General features: G+C 36.9%; 1 protein-coding gene across 1 annotated transcript in view; it reads left to right on the top strand.

Moving 5' to 3' along the window:
• Positions 1–11577: 11577 nt before the first annotated feature.
• nav3 (neuron navigator 3) overlaps positions 11578–26222 on the top strand; it is a 46774-nt gene continuing 32129 nt past the window's right edge. The window contains exons 1-5 of the mRNA XM_077709570.1: positions 11578–11976; positions 19966–20083; positions 21268–21320; positions 24364–24436; positions 25866–26037. Coding sequence (XP_077565696.1) covers positions 11719–11976; positions 19966–20083; positions 21268–21320; positions 24364–24436; positions 25866–26037 — 674 coding nt within the window. The 5' untranslated portion in view covers positions 11578–11718. The remainder of the gene's footprint in view (positions 11977–19965; positions 20084–21267; positions 21321–24363; positions 24437–25865; positions 26038–26222) is intronic.

Here is a 26222-nt window from a genome sequence, read left to right as displayed (position 1 = left end):
CCATGTCAGCCTTCCCCTTGGCAAAAATAACGAGCCATGTTTTCCGATTAGCACCCACAAGTTCTCATTACTGCCTTCCTTTCTCGGTTGCCGTGACAACAGGAAAAGCCTGGCATACCCTTGTTAATGCCAATTAATATGAACTGGCTCTATTGATTTGTATGGAAACGTGGAGATGAAACGTGGGCATCTTAACTGGCTTTCATTAATATGAAATCATCTTAAATAGTTTATTGATTGCTTTATGGTGCTGTTTTGTGCTTTTATGCTCTTGCAAGGCTCTTCGGCACCCGTCACTATGCAACATAAGTTTTTTTTGGTTTTATCTTTTGTCTATTTTGAAAGAAATGACCGTACCGAATTTTAAGGTAATTTTAAGGGTACAGCCTATACGCATAGTCGGCTAATATGCAAAAAAAACCGTTACGTTTCGAAGATAATAATGATTCATTTGTGAGGTGCGGTGTGTTTATATTATTTCTATAAAAGGCTATCATCTTTCTGGTCTTTCCCAAGGGTTGGATGGACTCCATGTTGGAGCAGGTGATGAGGATTATCTTTGGATGTATCTGGTACTTCAATGTAAAACGCCAAGAGAGCAGACAAATGACTCTTTCTTTATGAACACCTGATAATCTCCAAAAAACGGATTCAACCCTACTGACATCCACCTGATATGGATCACCTATGTCTGGTGGAAAGGCCGAGCTGGACACGGGTGGTTGTCGGCGGATTATAGGCCTTCTTGGTTGTTTTCAGACCACAATTCATGTGATTTTTCAGCTGGAATTATTACATATTCGGAACCCGGGATGGATGTACCAGAAGCCGGCAAACATGGCAAGAAGTCGACGGTTCAAAAGCTGGAGGACCAGAAAAAGGTCGGTAAACATGTTTTACCTTTATAATCCATTTAAGTACTGTTTAATATCGAAGTACTGCTTAATATCTAAGAGAGAGAGTTTAATATCTAAGTCATGTTTAATATCTAAGTACTGTTTTATATCTAAGTACTGTTTAATATCTAAGTACTGTTTAATATCTAAGTACTGTTTTATATCCAAGCACTGTTTAATATCTAAGTACTATTTAATATCCAAGTACTGTTTAATATCCAAGTACCGTTTAATATCCAAGTACTGTTTAATATCTAAGTACTGTTTAATATCCAAGTACTGTTGAATTCCTAATTACTGTTTAATATCTAAGTACTGTTGAAACCAACTCTCAAACTTATATTTATGATAGTTTAATATCTAAATATCTGTTTTCCAAAAAAACAAAAGACTGAGCACCGCTATACGGATATAAGTTCAAATTTTTTTCCTCCTCATCAAACAAAACAACATAATTAGTGTCTTTTCTCTTCAACGTGTACAATGTTGACGGTTTAACAAATGAGCATATCCTGCGTGGCTCCCAGACGTCGGATTAATGCGGGAATAATGTCATTTCAATTTGCTTTAATTCCCTTTGCAATCAATTTTCTGCTTTGACTAAGAGCGTTCCCTGCGTACCACCCACTGCTTGCTGAACAAAGATGAGTCGGAAAGCAATAGAAGAGACAAAAAAGCTTTTGGAGCTTTTATCTCCCCATGGGTTGTACACCCAGCTTGTCACTTATGTTGCGTATTGAAATGATGTTGATCCTTCTTTACTTTGTGGTTTCAACTTTCATCGATTCACTACATTGTGCATTCTTTTTCTTAGGTATATAACATAGTTAATCAGGAGCAATTTAGAGTGTCCAATCAGCCTTCAATGCATGTTTTTGGAATGTGGTAGAGAACTAGAGTACTCGTCTTCACTGTCCTTGCTGATGGAAGGAGATTTTCACTCGAAATCTCTCGATACATGGCCCCATTCATTCTTTCCTTCACACAGATCAGTCGTAAGGAACACAACAGAGTTTTTATATCTTATTATTTTATATCTAAGTACTGTTTAATATCTAAATACTGTTTAATATCTAAGTACTGTTTAATATCTAAGTACTGTTTAATATCTAAGTACTGTTGAAACCAGCGCACAAAATTATATTCACGAGAGAGTTTAATATGTAAGAGAGAAGTTTAATATTGAAGTACTGTTTAATATCAAAGTACTGTTTAATATCTAAGTACTGTTTAATATCTAAGTACTGTTTAATATCCAAGTACTGTTTAATATCTAAGTACTGTTTAATATCCAAGTACTGTTTAATATTTAAGTACTGTTTAATATCCAAGTACTGTTTAATATCCAAGTACTGTTTAATATCTAAGTACTGTTTAATATCCAAGTTCTGTTTAATATCCAAGTACTGTTTAATATCTAAGTACTGTTTAATATCTAAGTACTGTTGCTCACAAAATTATATTCATGAGAGAGAGTTTAATATCTAAATATCTACTGTCTTCAACAGTACTTAGATATTAAACACTACTTAGATATTAAACTCTGTCTCATGAATATAATTTTGTGAGCTGGTTTCAACAGCCCATCTGTATTCTCTCTATGTCAATCACAGTGGAACAATTCCTGACATCTCCAAATATATTTTTTCTCATTTTCTATTCTTCAATACGTCGTATTCCACTTTCCAGATCATCCATACAAAAGCCGCTGTGCCCACAGGAGCTTCATTCATAACATCAGAGATGAAATGCTTGACATGCCGTTAAATGTAGACCGCAGTTGATGGAAGTGAAATGCTGAGGAGGCAGCTAACCTTTTTCTCTGGCATCCACAAATAATGGCGTCTCTTACTCATTCTTTTCCCACAAATCTCATCTCCCCTGCAGCCTTTTATAAGCACAATTTATCTATTTTTTTCTCTCAAGAAGAACCAGTTGTTAGCATTTGTCTCATGGAGGTTCACTTTAGATTCGTCCATATGGCGTTCGATTTCTCCCAGCATCTCAGACTCAACACTGCCATCTGTTGAAGGGTGGGCTAATTGCACATGTGGTTGTTTTCTGCTTTATGAGACAAGGGAAATGCTTGGAAACAATCAAACGCTGTCCATTTTGCACTATCATTATCATTTTGCGTCTCCTAATTATACATTTCTGCACTGACCCAAGGTTAGATTTTCAGACGCTTTCCAGTCTTTCTTAAGTCAACTATGATTTGGTTTTGATTGAAGCCACAGACCTTTGTATAAAACCACCAAAGGATGCGTCTAACATTCACTCTGCAACTCATCTATTAATCATTGAGCGGCGGTTGGTCAATTTTGTTGCTATGTTGATTCTGGCTGGAAAATATATCCCAGACAGTTGGCTTTGCTCTGACCAGTTTTCCTTGGCTCTTTTGGAACTGTAAACAGGGAAGTTTTCATTCTGAACAGCGTGTGGGAATAATGCAAGGACTATCTATGTTCTGAGGCAAAAGTTTAAGGGCTACTTTGTGAGTACTGTGGTTCAGTACATTTGATGGAAGTGATGAAGGGATGCAGTTTTTAGGGCGACTTAGATTTACTTATAGTACTCATTTTGAATGATACAGTAATCCAGGGATAGGGAACCTATGGCTCGGGAGCTACTTGTGGTTCTTTTGATGAGTACATCTGGCTCTTTGCTAACCTAAGTACAGTTTCATATCCAAGTACTGTTTAATATCTAAGTACTCTTTAATATCTAAGTACTGCTTACTATCTAAGTACTGTTTAATATCTAAGTACTGTATATCTAAGTACTGTATATCTAAGTACTGTATATCTAAGTACTGTATATCTAAGTACTGTATATCTAAGTACTGTATATCTAAGTACTGTATATCTAAGTACTGTATATCTAAGTACTGTATATCTAAGTACTGTATATCTAAGTACTGTATATCTATGTACTGTATAGCTAAGTACTGTATATCTAAGTACTGTATATCTAAGTACTGTATAGCTAAGTACTGTATATCTAAGTACTGTATATCTAAGTACTGTATATCTAAGTACTGTATATCTAAGTACTGTATATCTAAGTACTGTATATCTAAGTACTGTATATATAAGTACTGTATATCTAAGTACTGTATATCTAAGTACTGTATATCTAAGTACTGTATATCTAAGTACTGTATATCTAAGTACTGTATATCTAAGTACTGTATATTTAAGTACTGTTTAATATACAAGTACTGTTTAATATACAACTACTGTTTAATATACAAGTACTGTTTAATATACAAGTACTGTTTAATATACAAGTACTGTTTAATATCCAAGTACTGTTTAATATCCAAGTACTGTTTAATATCCAAGTACTGTTTAATATCCAAGTACTGTTTAATATCCAAGTACTGTTTAATATCCAAGTACGCTTTAATATCCAAGTACTGTTTAATATCTAAGTACTGTTTAATATCTAAATACTGTTGAAACATTTTCTTAGGACAGAATGAATTATCAGAATCCATCAATCTATGAAGTGAGTGTGTTTATGTTCAATTGTCAGACAAGGTCAGTGCTAAACACAGTTATTAGATGAGTAAAATGTAGCCTTAAGGGGGAAGGGCCAACTTTTAATGCTGACATATTTATGACCAAATAAGAGAAAATTGATGGTCTTATTTTACAAGCTGTTTGTGTTAGCTTTCTACCATTTTTTTTGCTGGAGGAGTGCCTTTCAAAAGTGACTGAGCCTGCCTCATTCTTTGTTTTAACTGAGGCAAGGGACCATTGTGCTCTGTTGAACCGTGATCACAATCCGATCCGCTTGGCTTGACCGGCATGAAAAACGATGTCCCGTCAGGCCGTATGTTTGTGTTTTCTGATTAAAATCAAATTAGTCACAATGCACTATCATTCTGCTCTTTATATCCGGGGCTTGCCCTTTTGTTAATTAGATTGTGCGTCGGACTAAATGAAAGAATCAAGGCAAGGTGGGTTATCTTGGGTGCCAGGGAATGAGCCTTGAATTGCTGGTTAATGCAGTCAAGTGTGTCAGAATGAATTTGCAGGGATAAAAAAAAGCTATTTACACACACAACACACATGAGCGTGTGTGTGTATGTTTAATTTTTGTGGAAGCTTAGCACAAGTCTCAACCCGAGCTTTAATCAGATTCACCCTTGCTTTCTCAACACATGCATATCCCTCAATGAACAGCGATCTGCTATCTCCCTCACATGCACACCAATGCATGCACTTCGCCTGCTCCTAGGTCATTCATTACCTTAACCCAGACATGGGCAAACTACGGCCCGTGGGCCACATACGGCGCATTAGGCTTTTTAATCCGGCCCGCCGACGTTGTCCAAATATAGTTTTTTTCCTCCCCAAGATGGCGCTGTCATGCAGAAGCCAGTGGCAGTAGCTTTGTCCATTCTTATTTGTTTTTCGTGTTTTACAGTCCATCTATATATTTTTTTAAATGACATTTTAATATTTCTTAATACATTCCCTTTTACTTTACTTTGTACTTTATACTTTTTACTTTAATGATGAGTGATGAGTATTTTCATACTTTAGTCCTTTTTTTCTTAATTATGTTTCATATATACTGTTAACGGATGCACTTTTTTATCTGTATCATATCTTGTGCTGACCCGGCCCATCTGTCAAATTTTTAAAGTCAATGTGGCCCCCGGGCCGAATTGTTTTTTTCATTTATTGTTGTTTGAATAGAAAACTACATTCATTGGAGAAAAGCCGACATTAAAAAACATTCATTAATAAGCATTACATAGAAAATAGGCCGAATTATTACTTCCCTAAATCATTGTTTTACTGGTCAGTCAGCACCATGGACAGAGGTCACATAGTGTACAGATTGGTGGTTCAAGTATATTATCGCAGTTTAATTCACTGCAATCTGTTATGTTTATTAAGCCATAATTAAGCCAAGTAAATACAATAATCTTCCTTTATTTTCATCTTGTTTGTTTACTCTTGAGTATTTTGGAGAAAATAATTCACTGTGTACACATTTTTATTTCTGCTAATTCCAATTCCCTCAATTTACTAAGTGAATGATATAAACAAGGCATGATTAAATCAACTTAAATTAACTTAGAAACCACCACACTTTTCAAATTCTTTTGGATCCGGACCAGTTTTTTTGGATTACGTCTGAAAGAAATCGCATCAGACAGCCGATCAGGTAATTATTCTATAGACATGACCATTTTACTATGACAAAGTGTCCACTAGAGGTCTGATAGAGATTTCCTTTCCATCAACCTAATTGATCCATGGTTGCCAACTAATCTGTGGAAAGTGCTTTATATGTACGCTGCTTTGAAATCTGATAAGATGACAGCTTCCCAGTCCAGCTTATGTTTTGACAGTACATCTAAGAATGAATACTGCAAGTTATTGAATTGTGCGGCTATTGTATGAATTGATGATTGGAGTATGTGACCTCATCGTGGCTTCATAGGAGCATTCACAATGACAGAATAACTAGCGGACAGATACTTTTCAGAGAGAAGAAAAAAAAGTATTTTTAAAGGTCACGATGCTCTACCAAAAGAAGCAAAACTTTAAAGTAATAAAGCCAACTTGAAATCTGATTGGTTAAAGCAACAGTCTTATTGACGCTTGTTTAATGCAGCAGAGCCTGCAGAACTGATTGTGAAGGCCTTCAGGCAGATTTCTTACCCCTGGCAACAAATAATGGCTGAAATATGATTGGTTAAATGCTTCAATATAAAAACACACATCTGGAAGCAGTGCAACCATTTGGAAAAGCAATGAAAGGAAGTTAACAGACAATTTGGAATTATTTCATAAGTATTGATGGACAAAATATAATACTATATGATTCAGATATTTCTTAGGCAAGCAGAGAAGGCCTTGAAACCCCTTTAGGCCCAAAAACTGTACAAAAAATCCTGCCGTAACTCAAAATAAAACCAAAAAGTTGCTGTGTCAACTAAAATAACAAATATAAACTGAAAATTCACATTTTAGGGACTAATCTGGATTAAAAAAACACTATTCCTGATATAATGTTTGCACGTTTCCCAGGCGTGACCTCGCAAATGCATTTTTAATGACATTACAGTCACGAGCCCTAAACTACAGTGCCAAACGCAGCTGGGAAACATCTATGACTGTAACAACTAAATGTCTAGTTGCAACCTCCATTTTCAGAACCATCCAATTTAATACCACCTCAAAGCAAACAAAAAAGCAAAACTAAGTGCACCATGTCACAAAACAACAGATGTTTTTCCAACTGTAGTTACCACACTTGGACTGCTTTCAGTAAGTGGTTTGTCCTTGTTTAGTCTGGTGACCTCATGACATTGGTTTGTCAGACCAGCATCGCTAAACTATCTTGGTTTTGGTCGGATTGCGTCCAGCCGCATTACAGCTGTTCTCAAGGCTTTGCTTTCTCATTGGTTGGACTATTTTTGAATAAATAGTCACCAATTTTTGTCTCGTTTTATGTTTCTATCGCGTTAATCAATATCATTTTCTCGCCTTGACATGACATTTTGTTTGTTTCATTCAGATGGTGGATTAGGATCATCTTTTTAATGTTTTTTTTAATGTTTTTAAACATTTCCATCCCATCTTTAGCAAGCAAACTCAGCCTTTTATGGTTACGATGAAAGATTTTGTTTCAACTTTGAGGATCTATCATTGTTCTCTTGTCAAAAAGCTACACCAGATGTCATTTTGTTTTGTTCTTTAAATGATTGATTTGGAAATTGCCTGCTACATAGTCAAAGAGTCTATAGTTTAAAAGGGGAATCCGTGCCTCTTCGATTAAATCAGTAAACTACGGCTCGGGAGCCATATGTGGCTCTTTTGATGGGTGTAAATGGCTATCCAGCTTTTTAAATCATAATTTTTCTCAACAATCAACAGTTTTTTGCTGTGTAATTGTTTACATCTGTCTGATTCCAAGCAAAATCTATTATCAAAACATCTTAAGATCCTCCTGGTCTCCAGATTTTTTGGCAGCCAATCAGAGAGGCCGTCCCAAACTCGGCTACAGCCGCAGTTCTCCTATTTCCGCGTCAAGGTCACGTTATTTTTGAACGCTTATGTTGAAGGATGTCATTTGCCTTGACATTATTGCCAAGCTTTAAGTGATATATATTGCAGGTGCAAATATCCATGGATGTGCTGTATTGCATTGGTCATGAGGCGATAAAAATGAGTTATTGCTTCATCATTTATTGCCTTGTTCCCTCTTAAATGTTAAATGAAATTCGGAACAAAGACAGACATGAGAATTGTTTCCATGGGAAATGTGTGTCTAACTTCCTTTCGATCCAATCCAGACAAATCATCTTTTATGTCAAATTCTCATCATCAAAAATGCCTGCTTTATCGAAATTAGACAGATATTAAACAGTACTTAGATATTAAACAGTACTTAGATATTAAACAGTACTTACATATTAAACAGTACTTAGATATTAAACATTACTTAGATATTAAACAGTATTTAGATATTAAACAGTACTTATATATTAAACAGTACTTAGATATTAAACAGTACTTAGACAAGAATTTGAAAGCGAGAGAGGGGATGTGAGGAAACAACAGTTCTCAGTTCAACCTTGAGTTGCTCCTTTGATTTTTTGTTATCGCAACACTTGCAGATAAAAAAGTGTGTGGAAACCTTTGTCTTTCATCAAAAGAGAAAATTGGGCCGCCAATCTCTTGGCCCTGAGCTTGATAAGGTAGTGCTTTACTCCAGTCTCTTGCAGTTTCCCTTTCAGTATTACAGATTGAATGGTGTTTAAAGTGCTGGAGAGATAAAGAAAAAAAAATGGTCGCCGGTCATATGGGGACAGAGAGTTTACGGTTGAAACCTGCTCTCAAAATTATATTCATGAGAGAGAGAGTTTAATATCTAAGTACTGTTTACTATATAATCATAGAGTTTAATATCTAAGTACTGTTTAATATGTAAGTACAGTTTAATATCTAAACATAGAGTTTAATATCTAAGTACTGTTTAATATGTAAGTACTGTTTGATATCTAAGGGAGAGAGTTTAATATCGAAGTACAGTTTAATATCTAAGTACTGTTTGATATCTAAGTACTGTTTAATATCTAAGTACTGTTTAATATCTAAGTACTGTTTAATATCTAAGTACTGTTTAATATCTAAGTACTGTTTAATATCTAATTACTGTTGAAAACAGTAGATATTTAGATATATTGAACTGTCTCTCAGATATTAAACTCTCTCTCATGAATATAATTTTGAGAGCTGGTTTCAACAGTAAACTCTCTGTCACCATTTGACCGGCGACCAAAAGACCGGCGACCAAGCGTCCGAGCACACACTATTACAGTGTGTAAAAAGTGGATGAGGGGGAAAAAAAAGAAGAAAAATAGTAATGTGATTCATTTCCTCTTCATTCTAGATGAGGGCGGTCAAATGAAGTGATAAATAGATAAGTCTCATTGTTTCAACTGGATGACTTTTGGACATTAATATAACCGAATTATGCTGATGAGGAATCACTCATCCGATACGTCATCCTGCAGCATGTAGAACTGCGATTATTCTCTTCATCCATTGCGGCTAAAGGGCAAAAACATGTATTTCCCAATCTAGTAGGAAGGACTGTCTGTGTGGACTAATGAGCCCAAAACAAATTAGAGAGTCGTTTTAATGCCTTGGCACCCCCTCTTTTCCATTTCCCATCATTTGCATTTTTAGCACACGCAAACACAAATATCCCGTTGTTTGTTCTCCGGCTCGTAGCGAACCGTAATTACCGGTGGCTGACTGAGCGGGAATGTCAGGGTTGTGATGCGTTTTTCTGTTATATCGCTTGAAATACATCAGTCTGGCGGAAGTAGAAAGTGCTTTATGAGTGCAAGGGGAGCGTTCGACCCCAAATTCCTGGCTTGGAATTTAGACTTTGGTGGGAAAATTGCTGCAAAAAAACCTGATAGCATTTAGTTCGGAAATACTCAAACTTGGAGGTCAAACTGTGACCAAATTCCCTTTGGGATTAATAATAGTTCAGATAATATTCAAAATTAGTGGATTTGAAACACAAGTACTGCCAAAAAATAGTCTTGAAGGCAGATAATGCAATAATTCCCAATGTATAATTGCTTAGAATTATTTTGCAGTCTGTCTTTTTTGTTCTATGTAGAAGATTAAGTATGTTTTAGTATTTTTTTTTCTGTGCCATTGATTGGAAAGGACATCTAAATCATTTGGAATGATTTGTATTCATATACCATATTTTCAGGACGATACGGCGCAATGCATTTTAAGGCGCACTCTCAATGAATGACACATTTTGTTCCATATATAAAGCACACTGGATTATAAGTCGCCCTGTCTATTTTGGAGAAAATATAAGACCTTTAAGTGCGCCTTATAGTCGTGAAAACAGCCTTAAACAATTCATAATTTCAAATATAATGCCTTGAGAGCCATACACAGAATTAAAAAGTAAACTTTTAAAATTAATTTCACCACTTTTAAAGTAGAAAAATCTCCAATTGTTGCATTTTTGAATCAACTCTCACTGACAGTTTCCATATTTTTAGGTCACGGGTTAGCAGAGAGCCATATACACCCATCAAAAGAGCCACATATGGCTCCCGAGCCATAGATTCCCCACCTCTGCTGTATTCGAATGGTCTTCACTTACAAATGTGTTAAATTAAGAGTCAAACTCAGCCCTTGTTAGATGTGTGGTGTCCTGCTGGGATGAAGTTACTTGACCACAGGGATTGTCAAATGGAGGACTCGTGTTACTCTTTAAATGTTATCATAAAGTGAGCTGCCGTTTAGAAGTTGAAAAATGATGTCTTTTGAATCATGGGTGTTGACAGCAGAAAGTATGTAAAATGCCGTGCTGTTCTTTCACAGCTGCCAAAGAAAAGGTGGCTTCAAGTCGTCCAAGTAGAAAAGGAACTCTCATGTTTCCATGAAAGCTGGGCAGGGAAGCGTGGAGACCTGCTAACACCGACCCGTGAGAGTTGGTCTTTTTCATGTGGGGCCCCAGCATAGAAGTGACTAACAGTTATAGTATCAAGCATGTTGACAGCAGCAACTTTTAAAGTGAACACTAGCAAGGTCTTCATTTCAAGCACGTGTTCAAACTTGAAGCCTAATTTTTACTTCTTACTTTATTTCTTCAGTGGTGTTTTTTTGTTTTTGGTTTACTGTTTTTCCATATATAAGGCGCACTGGATTATAAGACTCACTGTCTAATTTGGAGAAAATTTAAGACTTTTAACTGCGCCTTATAGTCGCGAAAATACGGTAGTCTTTTTACCCTTACCCTCAATTCCATCATTAATTTTTGTCCGACAAATGCAGCTTATATGCAAGTAAATATGGTAAATCCTTTTTTAATGAAGAGTTTACTCAAAACCGATACCAATATTTCCCCCAGAAACCAGAAATCCCTGAGAAAAAGTCAAGGTTGAGAATTTTAAATCACTATTTTGCCAAGTGTTGATTCTCCTTCTGAGAAAAGTTTGTTCCTTCTTGAACTTCTCTGGCCGTCTTTGTTTTGTATTGCTGACAGTTTGAGAGAGAGAGGGAGGAGAAAAGGGGAGGGGAGAGACTTCCATGTGGGAGGAAAAGGAGGAGCGAAAGTATTGGATGAAAAAGGAGTTTCTTTTTCAATGTCCTGCTCGCTCTGGGCTACAGAGTGAGCACAGTTGACTTCTTCTCTGTTCCTATTTTCTTAACTTTTTCCAGTTTTTTTTCTATTCTCACCAATCCAGACCATCCACAGTGGTGGTATTCTTAAATCGTTGGTTTGCAAAGGTCAAAGGCCAATATATACCATGCCGATAGTTGGAGTCGCCTCCAAGCTCAGGCAACCTTCCACTGTGAAGCCTGTGCATACTGCACTTCCCATCCCAAGCGCTATCCGGGCTGCAGCCGTCTCCCACAGCAGCTACATGTCCCGGCAGCAGGAATTCAAAGCCAGAGAGGGGCTTCCTTCGATGTCTTGCCAGCTGTCAGTCAAGTCTGAATCGCAGGCTGTTAGGACATTTGATGCAAAGTCCAAGGTGGCAACTGAGGAAAGCAGGATTTGCAAGGTTGGTTGATATTGTGGCAAAAACAAAGACCTGAATGCTGTTTGCCTGGCTGAGGAAGGGCGATGTTTGTCATTTGAAAGAAATAGGTGATGCATTTTGTAGAGATTATTAGGAACACATTCAAGGGATTGAGCTATTTTCTGCAAAAATTCTGCTGAATGCAATCACCAAAACTCATTTGCAAATTATCATATTTTCATACCTATAAAACGCACTGCATAATAGGGCGCCGTCTCATTTGCAGGTATTTTTTCAGTTTTTTCTTCAATACATTGGATGCCTCGTCCGATTATGCTATTCGCTAGAGTACCTATGTTATGCTATCTACTAGCGTGCTTATGTTATGCTACCCACTAACGTATGTTATGCTATCCGCTAGCGTATTTTATGCTATCCACTAGAGTACCTATGTTATGCTATCCACTAGAGTACCTATGTTATGCTATCCACTAGTGTACCTATGTTATGCTATCCGCTAGGATGTCTATTTTATGCTACCTACTTGCATATGTTATGCTATCCGCTATTGTATTTTATGCTATCCGCTAACATGACTATTTTATGCTACCCACTATCGCATGTTATGCTATCTGCTAGTGTGCCTATTTTATGCTACCCACTAGTGTATGTTATGCTATCTGCTAGTGTATTTTATGCTACCTGCTGGCATACCTATGTCATGCTATCCGCTGGCGTACCTATGTTATGCTACCCACTAGTGTATGTTATGCTATCTGCTAGAATACCTATGTGATGCTACTCGTCACAAGTTTTCAGAGCACAAATCTAAATATTTCGATTTTTCGATATGCTGGTACGACTGTTCTTTTCTTGTCATACTTGTAGGTCATCCGGTAGTAAACTAAGCAACAGAGAGGAAATCCTCCTGACTAAGAGGAAACGAGGGCTAATGACATCAAAGCGTGGGTCAGTGTGCTTCTAAATCCTCACAGCTTGGATGTGATCATGTCTGAGAGTCTCTAAATTAGGCCATGACAAGAAACTGAGGCTTTTATTATTAAGAAACAACATAACTCCCTTTTAAAAAATAAAAACTGAAGTATTTTTGCAAGGCAAGAATCTGAATGTCAAAGATGAGATTAAATTGAACCATCTCTGCAAATAGTTCTTGTTCATTTCACAAGTTTTAGGAATGTCACCCTACAGTGTTTGCTACAGGCGGAAGTACACCTGAACTGACAGCAGGATGTTTATCAGCCCGTATAATAGCAATGCAATTAATCTGTCAAATGAGATCAACTTTTGGCACGTTTAAGTAGTGAGTTATGGAATATTTGTTTTCTGACAGGTCATTTCAGGTGGTAGTTTTTTTACTTAAACGCTGGCATTACAGAACATGTCTCTACACTTCCTGGTTTATTATTCTACAGCCCCAATAGATCAGTAAACAAATATTTCAACGTGAATAGAGTTGTTTGCATTTTTCGGATTGGTTTGATACCTTTTCATACATGTAGCCTGTAGAAAGGATCTTTTGTTGAAGCGTAGTATGACTTTTGCTTGTCAAAAACTGCTCTGTGAAGAAGAGAAAAACAACAATAGACATAGGCTTCTCCTGTTGTATTCTATCTGACAGCTCCAATTAGTCTTTGGCCTGTGGCGCTTTGCAATGACAAGTCTAAACGAAGAGTGTATATGAGTTTACTGCTGTTTATTGCAGTGTCAGTGCCAGACTTCTATAGGAGGATGATCTTATGGGTTCATAACTGTCAGACTTAATACCTGTATTTAATGAAGCTAGACTATTTTTCCTTTTGTAAGCAATTGTGTAGAATCTTTACTGATGAGAGAACCCTCGGATATGAGTCACAAGTCTCTTATTTTATTTTGACATTGACTTTTATAGTGGATGGTATCCTGGAAGTTGAATCATAAGCATGAGTAATAAATGTTAGGAAGTGCAAGTACTAGATGTACTCATCCACTTACTTGAAAACTTCCTGTTGGGTATCTTGTGTGGTCCTAAGGGTGCAGAGTATAGTTAGTTTCATTTGTGGTAAAAATGGTGGTTACACTGCAGGCAATATTATACATTTGACTAAGTCAGATATGGGTAAACTATGGCCCGCGGGCCACATACGGCCCGTTAGGCTTTTTAATCAGGCCCGCCAACGTTGTCCAAATATTTATTATTTTCTATCAAGATGGCGCTGTCACGCGGAAGCAGTAGCTCTGTCCACTCTTATTTGTTTTTCGTGTTTTACAGCCCTTCTATCTTTTTTAAATGACAATTTAACATTTCCTAATACATTCCTTTATACTTTACTTTGTACTTTATACCTTTTACTTTAAAGATGACTGATGAGTATGTTAATACTTTAGTCCTTTTTTCCCATTTAAGTTTCATATGTACTGTTAACGGATGCACTTTTTTATTTGCATCACATCTTGTACTGACCCCGCCCATCTGTCAAATTTTTAAACTCAATGTGGCCCATGGGTTGAAAAGTTTCCCCACCCCTGCACTAGATACACTCACCCACTTACTTGAAAACTTAGCCTAATTTTCTTTCACTCCCCGATACTTCCCTTTTGACCTTTACCTGCAACTTAACCCTATTCATCACATATTTTTCACATTCCTACACTTTTTTTTGTATCTCCTTCAGTCAATTTGTTTCCTTTTGTGATCCAGTCCCCACACAAGCAACACAAATGGGGTTAAACACACACCTCACCCACTTCTGTCAGTCTAGATGTCAACTAGTTTCTGTTGAGTAAAGCACTCACCTCTTGCCTGTCATTTCCCTCCCCTGGTTTATCCTGTTTCTAATCTATCAGTGCATTGTATAAAGCTGTGAAGCATGCCAACATGCTTACGCAGGCCAGTGTGTGTGTGTGGTTTGTAGGTATGCATGAAGAGCGGTCGCTGATGTTTTGAATCAGGCTGTGGTATTGACTCACTGCTTTACACACCGCAACAGCCGTAGGTCACTAGCCTTCGATACAATTACTGCATTCCTTTCACACCTCCAATGGGATTTCCTGGTTTGTGTAAACATTCATTTAGAGGCAACTAGTTCCTCTCATGAAAGTACTAAATATGTACTTAGATATTAAACAGTATTTAGATATTAAACAGTACTTAGATATTAAACAGTACTTAGATATTAAACAGTACTTAGATATTAAACAGTACTTAGATATTAAACAGCACTTAGATATTGAACAGTACTTGGATATTAAACAGCACTTAGATATTAAACAGTACTTGGATATTAAACAGTACTTGGATATTAAACAGTACTTGGATATTAAACAGTACTTGGATATTAAACAGTACTTAGATATTAAACAGTACTTAGATATTAAACAGTATTTAGATATTAAACAGTACTTAGATTTTAAATAGTACTTAGATATTGAACAGTACTTGGATATTAAACAGTACTTAGATATTAAACAGTACTTAGATATTAAACAGTACTTAGATATTAAACGGTACTTAAATTTTAAACAGTACTTAGATATTGAACAGTACTTGGATATTAAACAGCACTTAGATATTAAACAGTACTTATATATTATACTCTCTCTCTTAGATATTAAATTCTGATGTGGCTACGATTCTGACTAGATTTAAAGTTGGATTTCAAAACTAACTATAGTGGAAACATCCTCTTTTAATCCATCTATCAAATCCTTTTCTGTCGCTAGTAACCTGTTCAGGCGTTTAACCTGGATGGTCTAGTCTTGTACATTGTTGAAAAACCAAGGGACGATTTTTCCCAAAAAAGTGCTCTATCTTTCATAACTTTGTTCTTCTGTCCTCAACAAAAGCAGCAGGCTCAATTCCTAAAGGGGTACACTCTCAAAAGAACAGATCCTAGCGAAAGTAGTAGCATGAAACCTGTTTCTTTAATCATTTAGTCGTTTGGCATCAGTAGGAGTTAACTTGCCGCCGGATTGGAAGCAGATGCAGGCACCTCATTCAGGTTTAAAGCTGTAATCACCCTCAGCATCTGGCTGCCTTCATTTTTTTTTTGCCTGGTGGCAGCAAACACTCAAAGTAAGCTTGGGGGGGAAGGAAATCAAGGGGGGCCGGGACGGAAAAATAAGAGTCTCCTGGGAGTGGAAGAATCGTAAATGAGGTTCTGACATATTTCTCGGCAGGTTACAATTGTAGTCAAACCGTTAAATGCATGAGAACAGAAACAAAGGAAGTGAACTGAGGGTGGAGTCCTAAAATTGTAGCAAGATTCTTCTGTGGAGAAATTTGAGAGTTCCTTGCAAGTTTATATCATTGTACAATATACTTTTCTCAATGGCTTCCACATATAAACTGTTGAGTTAACAATGTAACCTCAACACGATTTGACGCAAAATATACATTTGTTTAAGTACAACTCCCTTTCCTACCATATTTTTCCCTATTTTGTCTAACTGTAAAGCAGTTCTATCCCATTGATTTGACCATATTTTCATAACTAGGGCATATGCTGGTAGATTTATAGAAATATTTGCCACATCTTTCCCTCACTAGTCCTGAATTGAAGCTGGCTGTTGGGTTTATTCTGTAAGGATATTATACATATGTGTGCATTTAATCATTTTTTGTATGAAAGGTTCTTTAAATTGGCTGATCTTCATTTCCATGTGCTTGACAAGGTCTAGTCGTCTTTGGTGGGAAGGCTTTGAGTTACAGCGTCAAGGGGGTAAGAATCTTTTTGGCAGAGACAACGATATAGTGTTAGGATTACACAATAGGCCAGACTAAGAAAATGCGAAAAGGAGGAGTAGGAAAGAAGGAAATGGACTGGGAGTATTGAGAGTATGGGAAAGTTGAAACGCCAAAAGACCGGCGACCAAAAGACTGGCGGCCAAAAGACCGGCGACCAAAAGATTTAGGCCCTGTTTCGTCAATGCAAGTGAAGTAAATTTATCTCACATCTGTTAGTTTTTTTTTCTATTTCATACAAACATAGGCAACCAAAAGCCTTCTTGCATTAATCTTCTACATTGACTCTTTGTTCACGACTTATTGTTTATTTCACTCAGCTGCTTGGACCTCTGCTCAGTCAAGCAAACACTGCACACATCGCCAAGTTTACAAGAAACATCTCTGCTTTGTGTCTCTGGTTCTATGGTTTCAGCACCATATTTGGGGAATATACAGTTAGCATTTGTTCCAGTTGTGTAGTAATGTTATTATTTAGTGTATAAACACTTGGCCCCATAGGTGTCGAATTGGGACCTCATAAAACTACAAGCCAGGATTTTTAATTCCACCCACATGGCTTATACTTTTAGAGGGTCATTCCATTGGGAGGTCAAAATGTCCAAAGTTCTGGTCTTAACGGTGCATTGAAAATAAATTAACTTAGAAAAGTTTTAGGGTTTCTTTTTCTTGAAACATTAAGAGAATTCAGTGAAATTACTGATGTGCACTACAAAAAAAATACAATATACCGTATTTTCTCGACTATAAGGCGCACCGCATGATAAGGCGCACCCTCAATGAATGACATTTTTTCCAAATATAAGGCACACTGTATTATAAGGCGCACTGTCTATTTTGGAGAAAATTTTAGACTTTTAAGTGCGCCTTATAGTCTTGAAAATACGGTACATAAGTTTTCTGGATCTTGCATGCTGAAATGATCACGCTGGGTATGCCATAGTTTCTACTGGTGAAAATGACTCAGACTGGTTTATTCTGTCTATTTTTTTTAAAGAAAGTCATCTTAAATCCATTTGGAGCACTTTGGGCTTTGGAAATAATTATGGGGTTGCCCTGAGAGAGACAAAAAAAACTAGAATTTTTTCCCCATGTACAGTCATATATTTTATCTTGACAAATGATGCCACCACTATTTCTATTGGGTTGCCAGACAGATGGTGGCTATAATGGAAAATTCCAAAAACAAAAGGGATGTTGCACTAAAGGAATCAGAAACAAATGCCGGGTGATGATAACATTGCAATTGGCAACCCGATAATAAAGACTGACAGGATAGGCTCACCTTTCGCAAGCTAGTACTTAGCAATTTGCTTCTGGTGTGCCGTTAAATTAATCACGCTCTACATGCGTGTCCAATGGTTCCTGACCTGCAGTGTGTAAATGTGCCGCTCAACAAAGCAAAGCAGGTCTTTTTACCACATGGCAAATACTACATCTGAGTTAATCACAGGGCTCTCTTCTTCTTCTTCTGTAATGTTCTCATCAAACTGCTGGGTTATAACTTTGAATATGTTGAACATGTGTCATGGCCACTGGGTATTCCCTGCAGGTCACTCTACTTGACTAGATACTTCTGGGCTACAAAGATGAGTGGTGATAAAGGGCACATTGCTTTCTGACTTGTTTCTCTCGGTCTTCTACTCCTATAGTGGCCTGCTGTCACTCTCCATCCATTAAGAACAGGTCATTAATAATGCTGTCAGCCTCTGCTTTCCCGTAATCTAAAATGATATATTGCTCACATTTAACGGCCAAGTGTAGAAAGTACACTGGTGTAATTAGGCACAGTAATAGACCCTTCAAACAGGAGAGACGCAGAGGTGCTTGGACGTTTGCTCGCCGGTCTTTTGGTCGCCGGTCTTTTGGTCACCGGTCTTTTGGTCGCCGGTCTTTTGGTCGCCGGTCTTTTGGTCGCCGGTCTTCTGGTCGCCGGTCATCTGGTCACCGGTCTTTTAGTCCGTTTTGGTCGCCGGTGAAATGGTGACAGAGAGTTTACCGTTGAAACCAACTCTCAAAATTAAATTCATTAGAGAGAGTTGACTATCTAAGAGAAAGAGTTTAATATCTGAGATAGAGAGTTTAATATCTAAGATAGAGAGTTTAATATCTAAGTACTGTTTAATATCTAAGATAGAGAATTTAATATCTAAGTACTGTTTAATATCTAAGATAGAGAGTTTAATATCTAAGTACTGTTTAATTTTTAAGATAGAGAGTTTAATATCTAAGTACTGTTTATTATCTAAGTACTGTTTAATATCTAAGTACTGTTTAATATCTAAGTACTGTTTAATATCTAAGTACTGTTTAATATCTAAGTACTGTTTAATATCTAAGTTCTGTTTAATATCTAAGATAGAGAGTTTATTATCTAAGTACTGTTTAATATCTAAGTACTGTTTAATACTGAATACTGTTTAATATCTAAGTACTGTTTAATATCTAAGTACTGTTTAATATCTGAGTACTGTTTAATATCTAAGTATTGTTTAATATCTAAGTACTGTTTAATATCTCAGTACTGTTTAATATCTAAGTACATTTGACAGGCGACCAAAAGACCAGCGACAAAACTTTTCTTTACCATAACACTGAGACTGAAATATGACTGGACAAAAAGAAATACAGAGTGACGAGTATAATCCAATGCGAATAAAACGGAAAAAAAATCATTAATATAGGTCAGGGCTTCTGAAATTGCCTGCCAAACATCCTAAAATATGTGTTTTCTTTTGTCTTTACCACCGCATCCTGTGGCTCAACTTCTTTCTGGCTCACAGTTCCCAGAGCGCATCGACACTGAATATTTCCAACGCTCATTCCACGTCCAAAAACATCTAGCAGGCACATGCAATTATGTCATTTTGTACTTAGCACTTCTGCTGAAGTGACAAAGTGGCCTGGCAGATGACAAAGTAGTGACTCAATGTCTTGGCGGTGTTGTTTTAGGCTATTCTCTGCTTTTTGTAGTATAATGTCACATTGGGGAATTCGCTTTGACGTGACAATACGTCACGTTAGCTCGACTGATTTCTTTAAAAGTGTTTCGATTATTGGTGTAAAAGATGCGGCCCACAGGCCATAAGTGGCCCACAGAGGGTTGTGCCTGATTGGCACTTGTAGCTCATACTGTACACACATAATTAAATGCTTTAAAAATGTAACGTGTAATGCAAAACTTGATGTTTGTGAGTTGTGTGATCACTTGTGTACTTTTCTCCATTTTCTGTACTGTAAAACTTTAATAGCCAACAAGTATTAAATTATGTAATGTTATGTGTTTACAGATTTACACAGACTGGGCCAATCACTACCTGGCCAAGTCGGGCTGTCCTCGCCTCATCAAGGATCTTAGTCAGGATGTAGCTGATGGAGTACTGCTGGCACAGATCATTCAGATCATAGGTACACACAGAGTCAATGCACAAACCCTATAATTCTCTTATTTTAAACGAACTTATGTATTGCTATGAAGCAACATTTTTTACTCAAACCTGAGGGCTCACCAAATCCAGAGATACTGGAAAGTGTATTAATTGAGCCATGCAAAACGATGGGTAACATTTGGACATTTTGAGGTTTGTCAACCCGCACTTAAATTGGTTTCATGACAAGATTTGAAAGAATCGGTGCTCGGACTTTTGGTCGCCGGTCTTTTGGTAGCCGGTCAAATGGTGACAGAGAGTGTATTGTTGAAACCAGCTCTCAAAATTATATTCATGAGAGAGAATTTAATATATAAGTACTGCTTAATATCTAAGAGAGATAGTTTAATATACAACTACTGTTTAATATCTAAGTACTGTTAAATATCTCAGTACTGTTTAATTTCTAAGTACTGTTTAATATCTAAATACTGTTTAATATCTAAGTACTGTTTCATTTCTAAGTACTGTTTATTATCTATGTACTGTTTAATTTCTCAGTACTGTTTAATATCTAAATACTGTTTAATATCTAAGTACTGTTTAATATCTAAGTACTGTTTCATATCTAAGTACTGTTTATTATCTATGTACTGTTTATTATCTAAGTTCTGTTTAATATCTAAGTACTATTTAATATCTAAGTACTGTCTAATATCTAAGTACTGTTTAATATCTAAGTACTGTTTAATATCTAAGTACATTTGACTGGCGACCAAAAGACCGGCGACCAAACGTCCGGTCACGCTCACCTGGTATTATATCTGAAAAGGTTCCTGAGACTTCCGCATACAAAAATTGACCGTATTTGCCCAACTTCAATAACCATGCACCTCCCACACTGACTTTCTTCTCCATTGCGTCTCACTGTTGCCGTGCATCCTCCTAAATCTGTCACTCATAATTCCTTGAATTCTCCGACTGGCGCACGCATTCTCTCTCTCTTTCTCTCTTACTCTCAGTCGTACTGAAACTTAACCCTCCCAACTTGCCCGGAAATAGACAATTGGGACCACGCTCTGGCATTTCAGTAATTCCCAGCCAGCAGCTGACGAATTAGGCAGCTTTACTTCCCAAACACCTCGCGCACAACCACCCGCCTCTTCTTCGCTCCTTCACACCCGCCTGGATAGTGTAAACATCTCCATGTCTTCTCTCCTGCAGCCAATGAAAAGGTGGAAGACATCAATGGAAGCCCGCAGAGTCAGACGCAAATGGTAAGTCTTCTCACTCTCAGAAATGATGAGATATGCTATACCAGGGGTAGGGAACCTATGCTCTGAAGCCATATATGGCTCTTTTGATGGGTGTATATGGCTCTCCGCCTTTTTAAATCATAATTTTTCTTCATTATACTCATGCATGCATTCTCATTGATACTCATTGATTAGCAACAGTGAAATCATGTTTTTGAAAAGAATTTAGACTTTTTTTACTTTGAAAGTGGTGAAATGACCAAAAATATCACACATTTTCATATATTTTTACTTTTAAATTCTGAGTATGGCTCTCAAGTAATAATGTTTATTAAAATATGAATTTTTTATGGCTCTTTTCATCAAAAAAAAAGGTTCCCGACCCCTGTGCTATACAATAATAGATTCCATGATGTTTTACTCTGTCATGCCATCTGTTGCCATTTTCCAATTTCGAAGTTCAAGGCTGTTTATTTAGACTTTTGTGCAAACCGACAGCTTAATGAGGCTCCAGGCTCATACCTACTTATTTTTACTCGTTACGCTTGCTTTAACTGCACTCAACGAAGTGTTTATGTGATACCGGTTCAACTGCGCCACCCAAAGTCAAGCCGCTAGTCTTTTTAATGAGCGTTGAGTTACAGCGTAACAAAATATAGCTTCTTTGCCCTACTATAACCATTCTCTCGATAGGTAGAGATACATTCCCACATTGCTATTATGTAGATTGTCCAGACAGGACAAATTGGTGGATTTAAGTTCAAATCTCAGAACGTCTGGGATCAGCGCCAACCTGTAGTGCATCCGTGCAATTGGTTTTGCACGTTTTTACACCGTTTTTCAGCTGTTCTAACTCACACCAGTCTAGTCCAGCTGTTGTGGAAGTCAGCTCAGTCTTAAACGACACTAGAAAACCAGGAAGGAAGAGAGAAGTTGAGACTAAAAATAGGGGAAATGTTAAAGTTACTTTTATGGAGATGAATTTTAGCACACACTTAAAATGGTTTCTTTAAAGTAGATGGTTTATGCTGAAGAGCAAACAGTACTATTAGTAGATATTAAACAGTGCTTAGATATTAAACAGTACTTAGATATTATACAGTACTTGGATATTAAACAGTACTTAGATATTAAACAGTACTTAGATATTAAACAGTACTTAGATATTATACAGTACTTATATATTATACAGTATTTAGATATTAAACAGTACTTAGATATTAAACAGTACTTAGATATTAAACAGTACTTAGATATTATACAGTAGTTAGATATTAAACAGTACTTAGATATTAAACAGTACTTAGATATAAAACTTAGATATTAAACAGTACTTAGATATAAAACTTAGATATTAAACAGTACTTGATATTAAACAGTACTTAGATATTAAACAGTCTCCATTACTCGCAGCTTGTACAAAAAGACGCTTGTCATCTGCAAATGTACCGTGTGTATTCTGTCAGTCAAAGTGGAGGTGTGTGCTTTTCACACTACTTCCAAAAAATGTAGTTGAGGGTTTGTTGACGTATCACTCAGTGGCCACACAAGACTCTTCTTCTACGCCTCAAAAGAGTGGATTCTGGCTCTGTTCAGTTTCACTTGATTCATTCGTCGCTACTTTATTTTGTCGCAATAAAAAACTCCAGTCCGGATCCAAAACATAATAATAGTCATGACTAATGCAAACATTTGAGTGGACGAAGCTTGTAAAAACTCACAACAGGTCTCATCCTGTGTGTACTTAAAAAAAAAAAAACAAGTGGCACAATAACATACACTATTGCATGGCACAAAAATGTTAAAAACCACATCAATCCTTAGATTTTACAAAAGTTAAAGAGACTTTTGACTGCTTTACACATGTGGATGCAAAGCAATGTCTGTGAGGCAGATGGTAACAAAGCCAGTTTTATACAAGCCAGTATATATAATAAAGACATCACAAATCCTTTTTAATAATTAATCATCTGTCCTTTAAAAGTTTATGTTTCTTTACACTATCAGGAAGGACACTTGTTAACTACTCACATAACATTACCGCATGATTTAAAGCATTGGGTGATTTAAACTTTTAGAAGCAGCAGTTTTTAATGGGAGAAAACTTTTCGGTGCAGGAAAAGCAGTGAAATGTGGTTTTAGTATTAGGGAAACGTTGTGTATTTGAAATAAGATCTAGATCGACAGTACTTATTAATAATAGTGTGGATGAGAAAAGTTGCTAATGTGTCATTTGATTGAGAATGATGAGCCGTTTAATTGGATTTCAAGTGTCAAGAGGAATTCATTCAATTGGATTGGATAACTTTATTCATCCCGCAAAAGGGTGAGAATGCAGATACAGGAAAGACATAGTTATACATAATTACAAGTTAGACCAGGGGTGGGCAAACTTTTCGGCCTGGGGCGTCACATTGACTTTAAAAATTTGACAGATGGGCCGGGTCAGCACAAGATATGATACAGATAAAAAAGTGCCTCCGTTAACAGTACATATGAAACATACATAGAAAAAAAGGACTAAAGTATTAACATACTCATCACTCATCATTAAAGTAAAAAGTATAAAGTACACAGTCAAGTAAAAAGGAATGTATTAAGAAATATTAAAATGTAATTTAAAAAAAATAGACATAAAAACAAATAAGAGTAGACAGAGCTACTGCCACTGGCTTCCACAAGACGGCGCCATCTTGGAGGAAAAAATATTTGGACAACGTCGGCGGGCCGGATTAAAAAGCCTAACGGGACGAATGTAGCACACAGGCCGCAGTTTGTCCATATCTGGAATAGATGCACGTGTGAACTTTGAACTTGATCTAAAATGAACCAGTTTGTGGGTGACCCATTTCATGCTGCAGACACTGGGGTTAGTATTTCAGGCAGTCAGGCCTGGGGCTCATGTGGGCATGGGCCTTGTCAGCACACAATGATGTACTTTATGGCTAATAGTACTAAATTGAATCTATTAAAACCCCCCTTCCACTCTGTGAGACATTGAGACTTGTTGTATGTTGATTATTGTCATGCCTCATCGCCTTGTGTTGGTTTGTTTTGTCTTCAGATTGACAATGTGGACGCCTGTCTCAGTTTTTTGGACACAAGAGGAGTGAATGTTAAAGGGCTGTCAGCAGAAGGTAAGATCTGGATTAATAGCTTTAGTATTTTTCATATTTTTGCACTGATTTCTCCAGTAACTTTTGTATTCATGCTAACTCTTTCATTGACCTCGCCTAGAATTTGACACACTGAACCATTTTTGGATTCACGTACTAAAAACAGCTCCATGACTCACAGTTGGCCTGGAATTTCACATTCCATAAATCAACCGACTATTGCGTTACTTAATAGCAATAGCGTCTATTATTTGCCACACTTGTTAGTTCTTAAGATATAACCTAAGTTTTTACTTGACTTTGTACTTTATACTTTTTACTTTAATGATGAGTGATGAGTATGTTAATACTTTAGTGTTTTTTTCTGTTTATGTTTCATATGTACTGTTAACGGATGCACTTTTTTATTTGTATCGTATCTTGTGCTGACCCGGCCCATCTGTCAAATTTTTAAAGTCAATGTGGCCCCCCCCCGGGCCAAAAAGTTTGCCCACCACTGACCTAGGTCAAAGTAGGTCAAAAGGTGACCGCTATTTGCACTAAAAATTCGATAACAAATCAAAGTTCAACAGTTTCACATCAAGTTTTGGGTTTTGATTGAATTTGCTGCCGAGACACCGACAACGAATCATCAGAAGCACACAATGTTTTCATTAAGAGTTAGTTGGGGGCTGTTTAGCTATCGCGAGGAAGAAGTGTTTCAGTTTGGCTCGTGTTCAATAAAAAAATGCATTTTACTTCTAAGGGCCTTTTAAGTGGTTTGACATGCTTCCATTCAGTGGTTGTTGGGCCTTGGCTTACCAAAGAAAAGCGGGAGTGAAGAATTGATTCAAGTACAGTCGAGTAATACAAGTTGGAGATAAATACCGCACAGGCGCCATAAATTCTACATTTACCTACTTCATGATGGCTTCAATCCAAACTCAATACATGTCAGTGTAGGGTTGGTTTTTCTTTGTTTTGGTGACCTTGTTTTTGCCATTTTATGAAAGCAACTATTAAAGCAAAATGATCTTGTGGTTAATCCCTCGAATATTGCGGTAAATATGTTCTTTGGCGGTGAGAGATGAAGTGCTGTTTTTGTGTTTTACAGTCCTTCTATCTTTTTTTAAATGACATTTTAATATTTCTTAATACATTCCTTTCACTTGACTTTGTACTTTATACTTTTTACTTTAACAATGAGTGATGAGTATATTAATACTTTAGTCCTTTTTTCCTGTTTACGTTTCATATGTACTGTTAACGGATGCACTTTTTTATCTGTATCATATCTTGTGCTGACCCGGCCCATCTGTCAAATCTTTAAAGTAAATTTGCCCCCTGGGCCGAAAAGTTTGCCCACCCCTGGCCTATCCCCTCACAGAAGTCACTTTCTCTCATGTTTAAAAAAGACAAACCCTCTGATATCAGCGAATCATGTTTTTTTTTTTTTAATGTTTTTGGACAGAGATCCGGAATGGCAACTTAAAAAGCATCCTGGGCCTCTTCTTCATCCTATCCCGCTACAAGCAGCAGCAACAGCAACAGCAACAGTATTACCAGTCGCTGGTGGAGCTCAGCCAGCAGACTGCAAGCACTACGGCAACAACTGCCAACAAATCACAAGAGATGCAGTCAAGGTACGCTTCCAACTACAAATTAATCTCATCTTCTTTCCAGTTTCCAATATATTGGTGTAGTATTAACAAGTGTAAAAACATCAGTGTAATTGTAAAGCAACCAAAGTAAAGCCAGTCATGACTTTGTATTTAAATGGTACCCCTTTAGTGGCATCCAATGATATTCTCACACATTTGATCATATT

This window comes from Stigmatopora nigra, chromosome 23 (genome assembly GCF_051989575.1).
Source record: "Stigmatopora nigra isolate UIUO_SnigA chromosome 23, RoL_Snig_1.1, whole genome shotgun sequence".
NCBI classification, from domain to species: domain Eukaryota; kingdom Metazoa; phylum Chordata; class Actinopteri; order Syngnathiformes; family Syngnathidae; genus Stigmatopora; species Stigmatopora nigra.
This window is presented reverse-complemented; position numbering and strand designations above follow the sequence as displayed.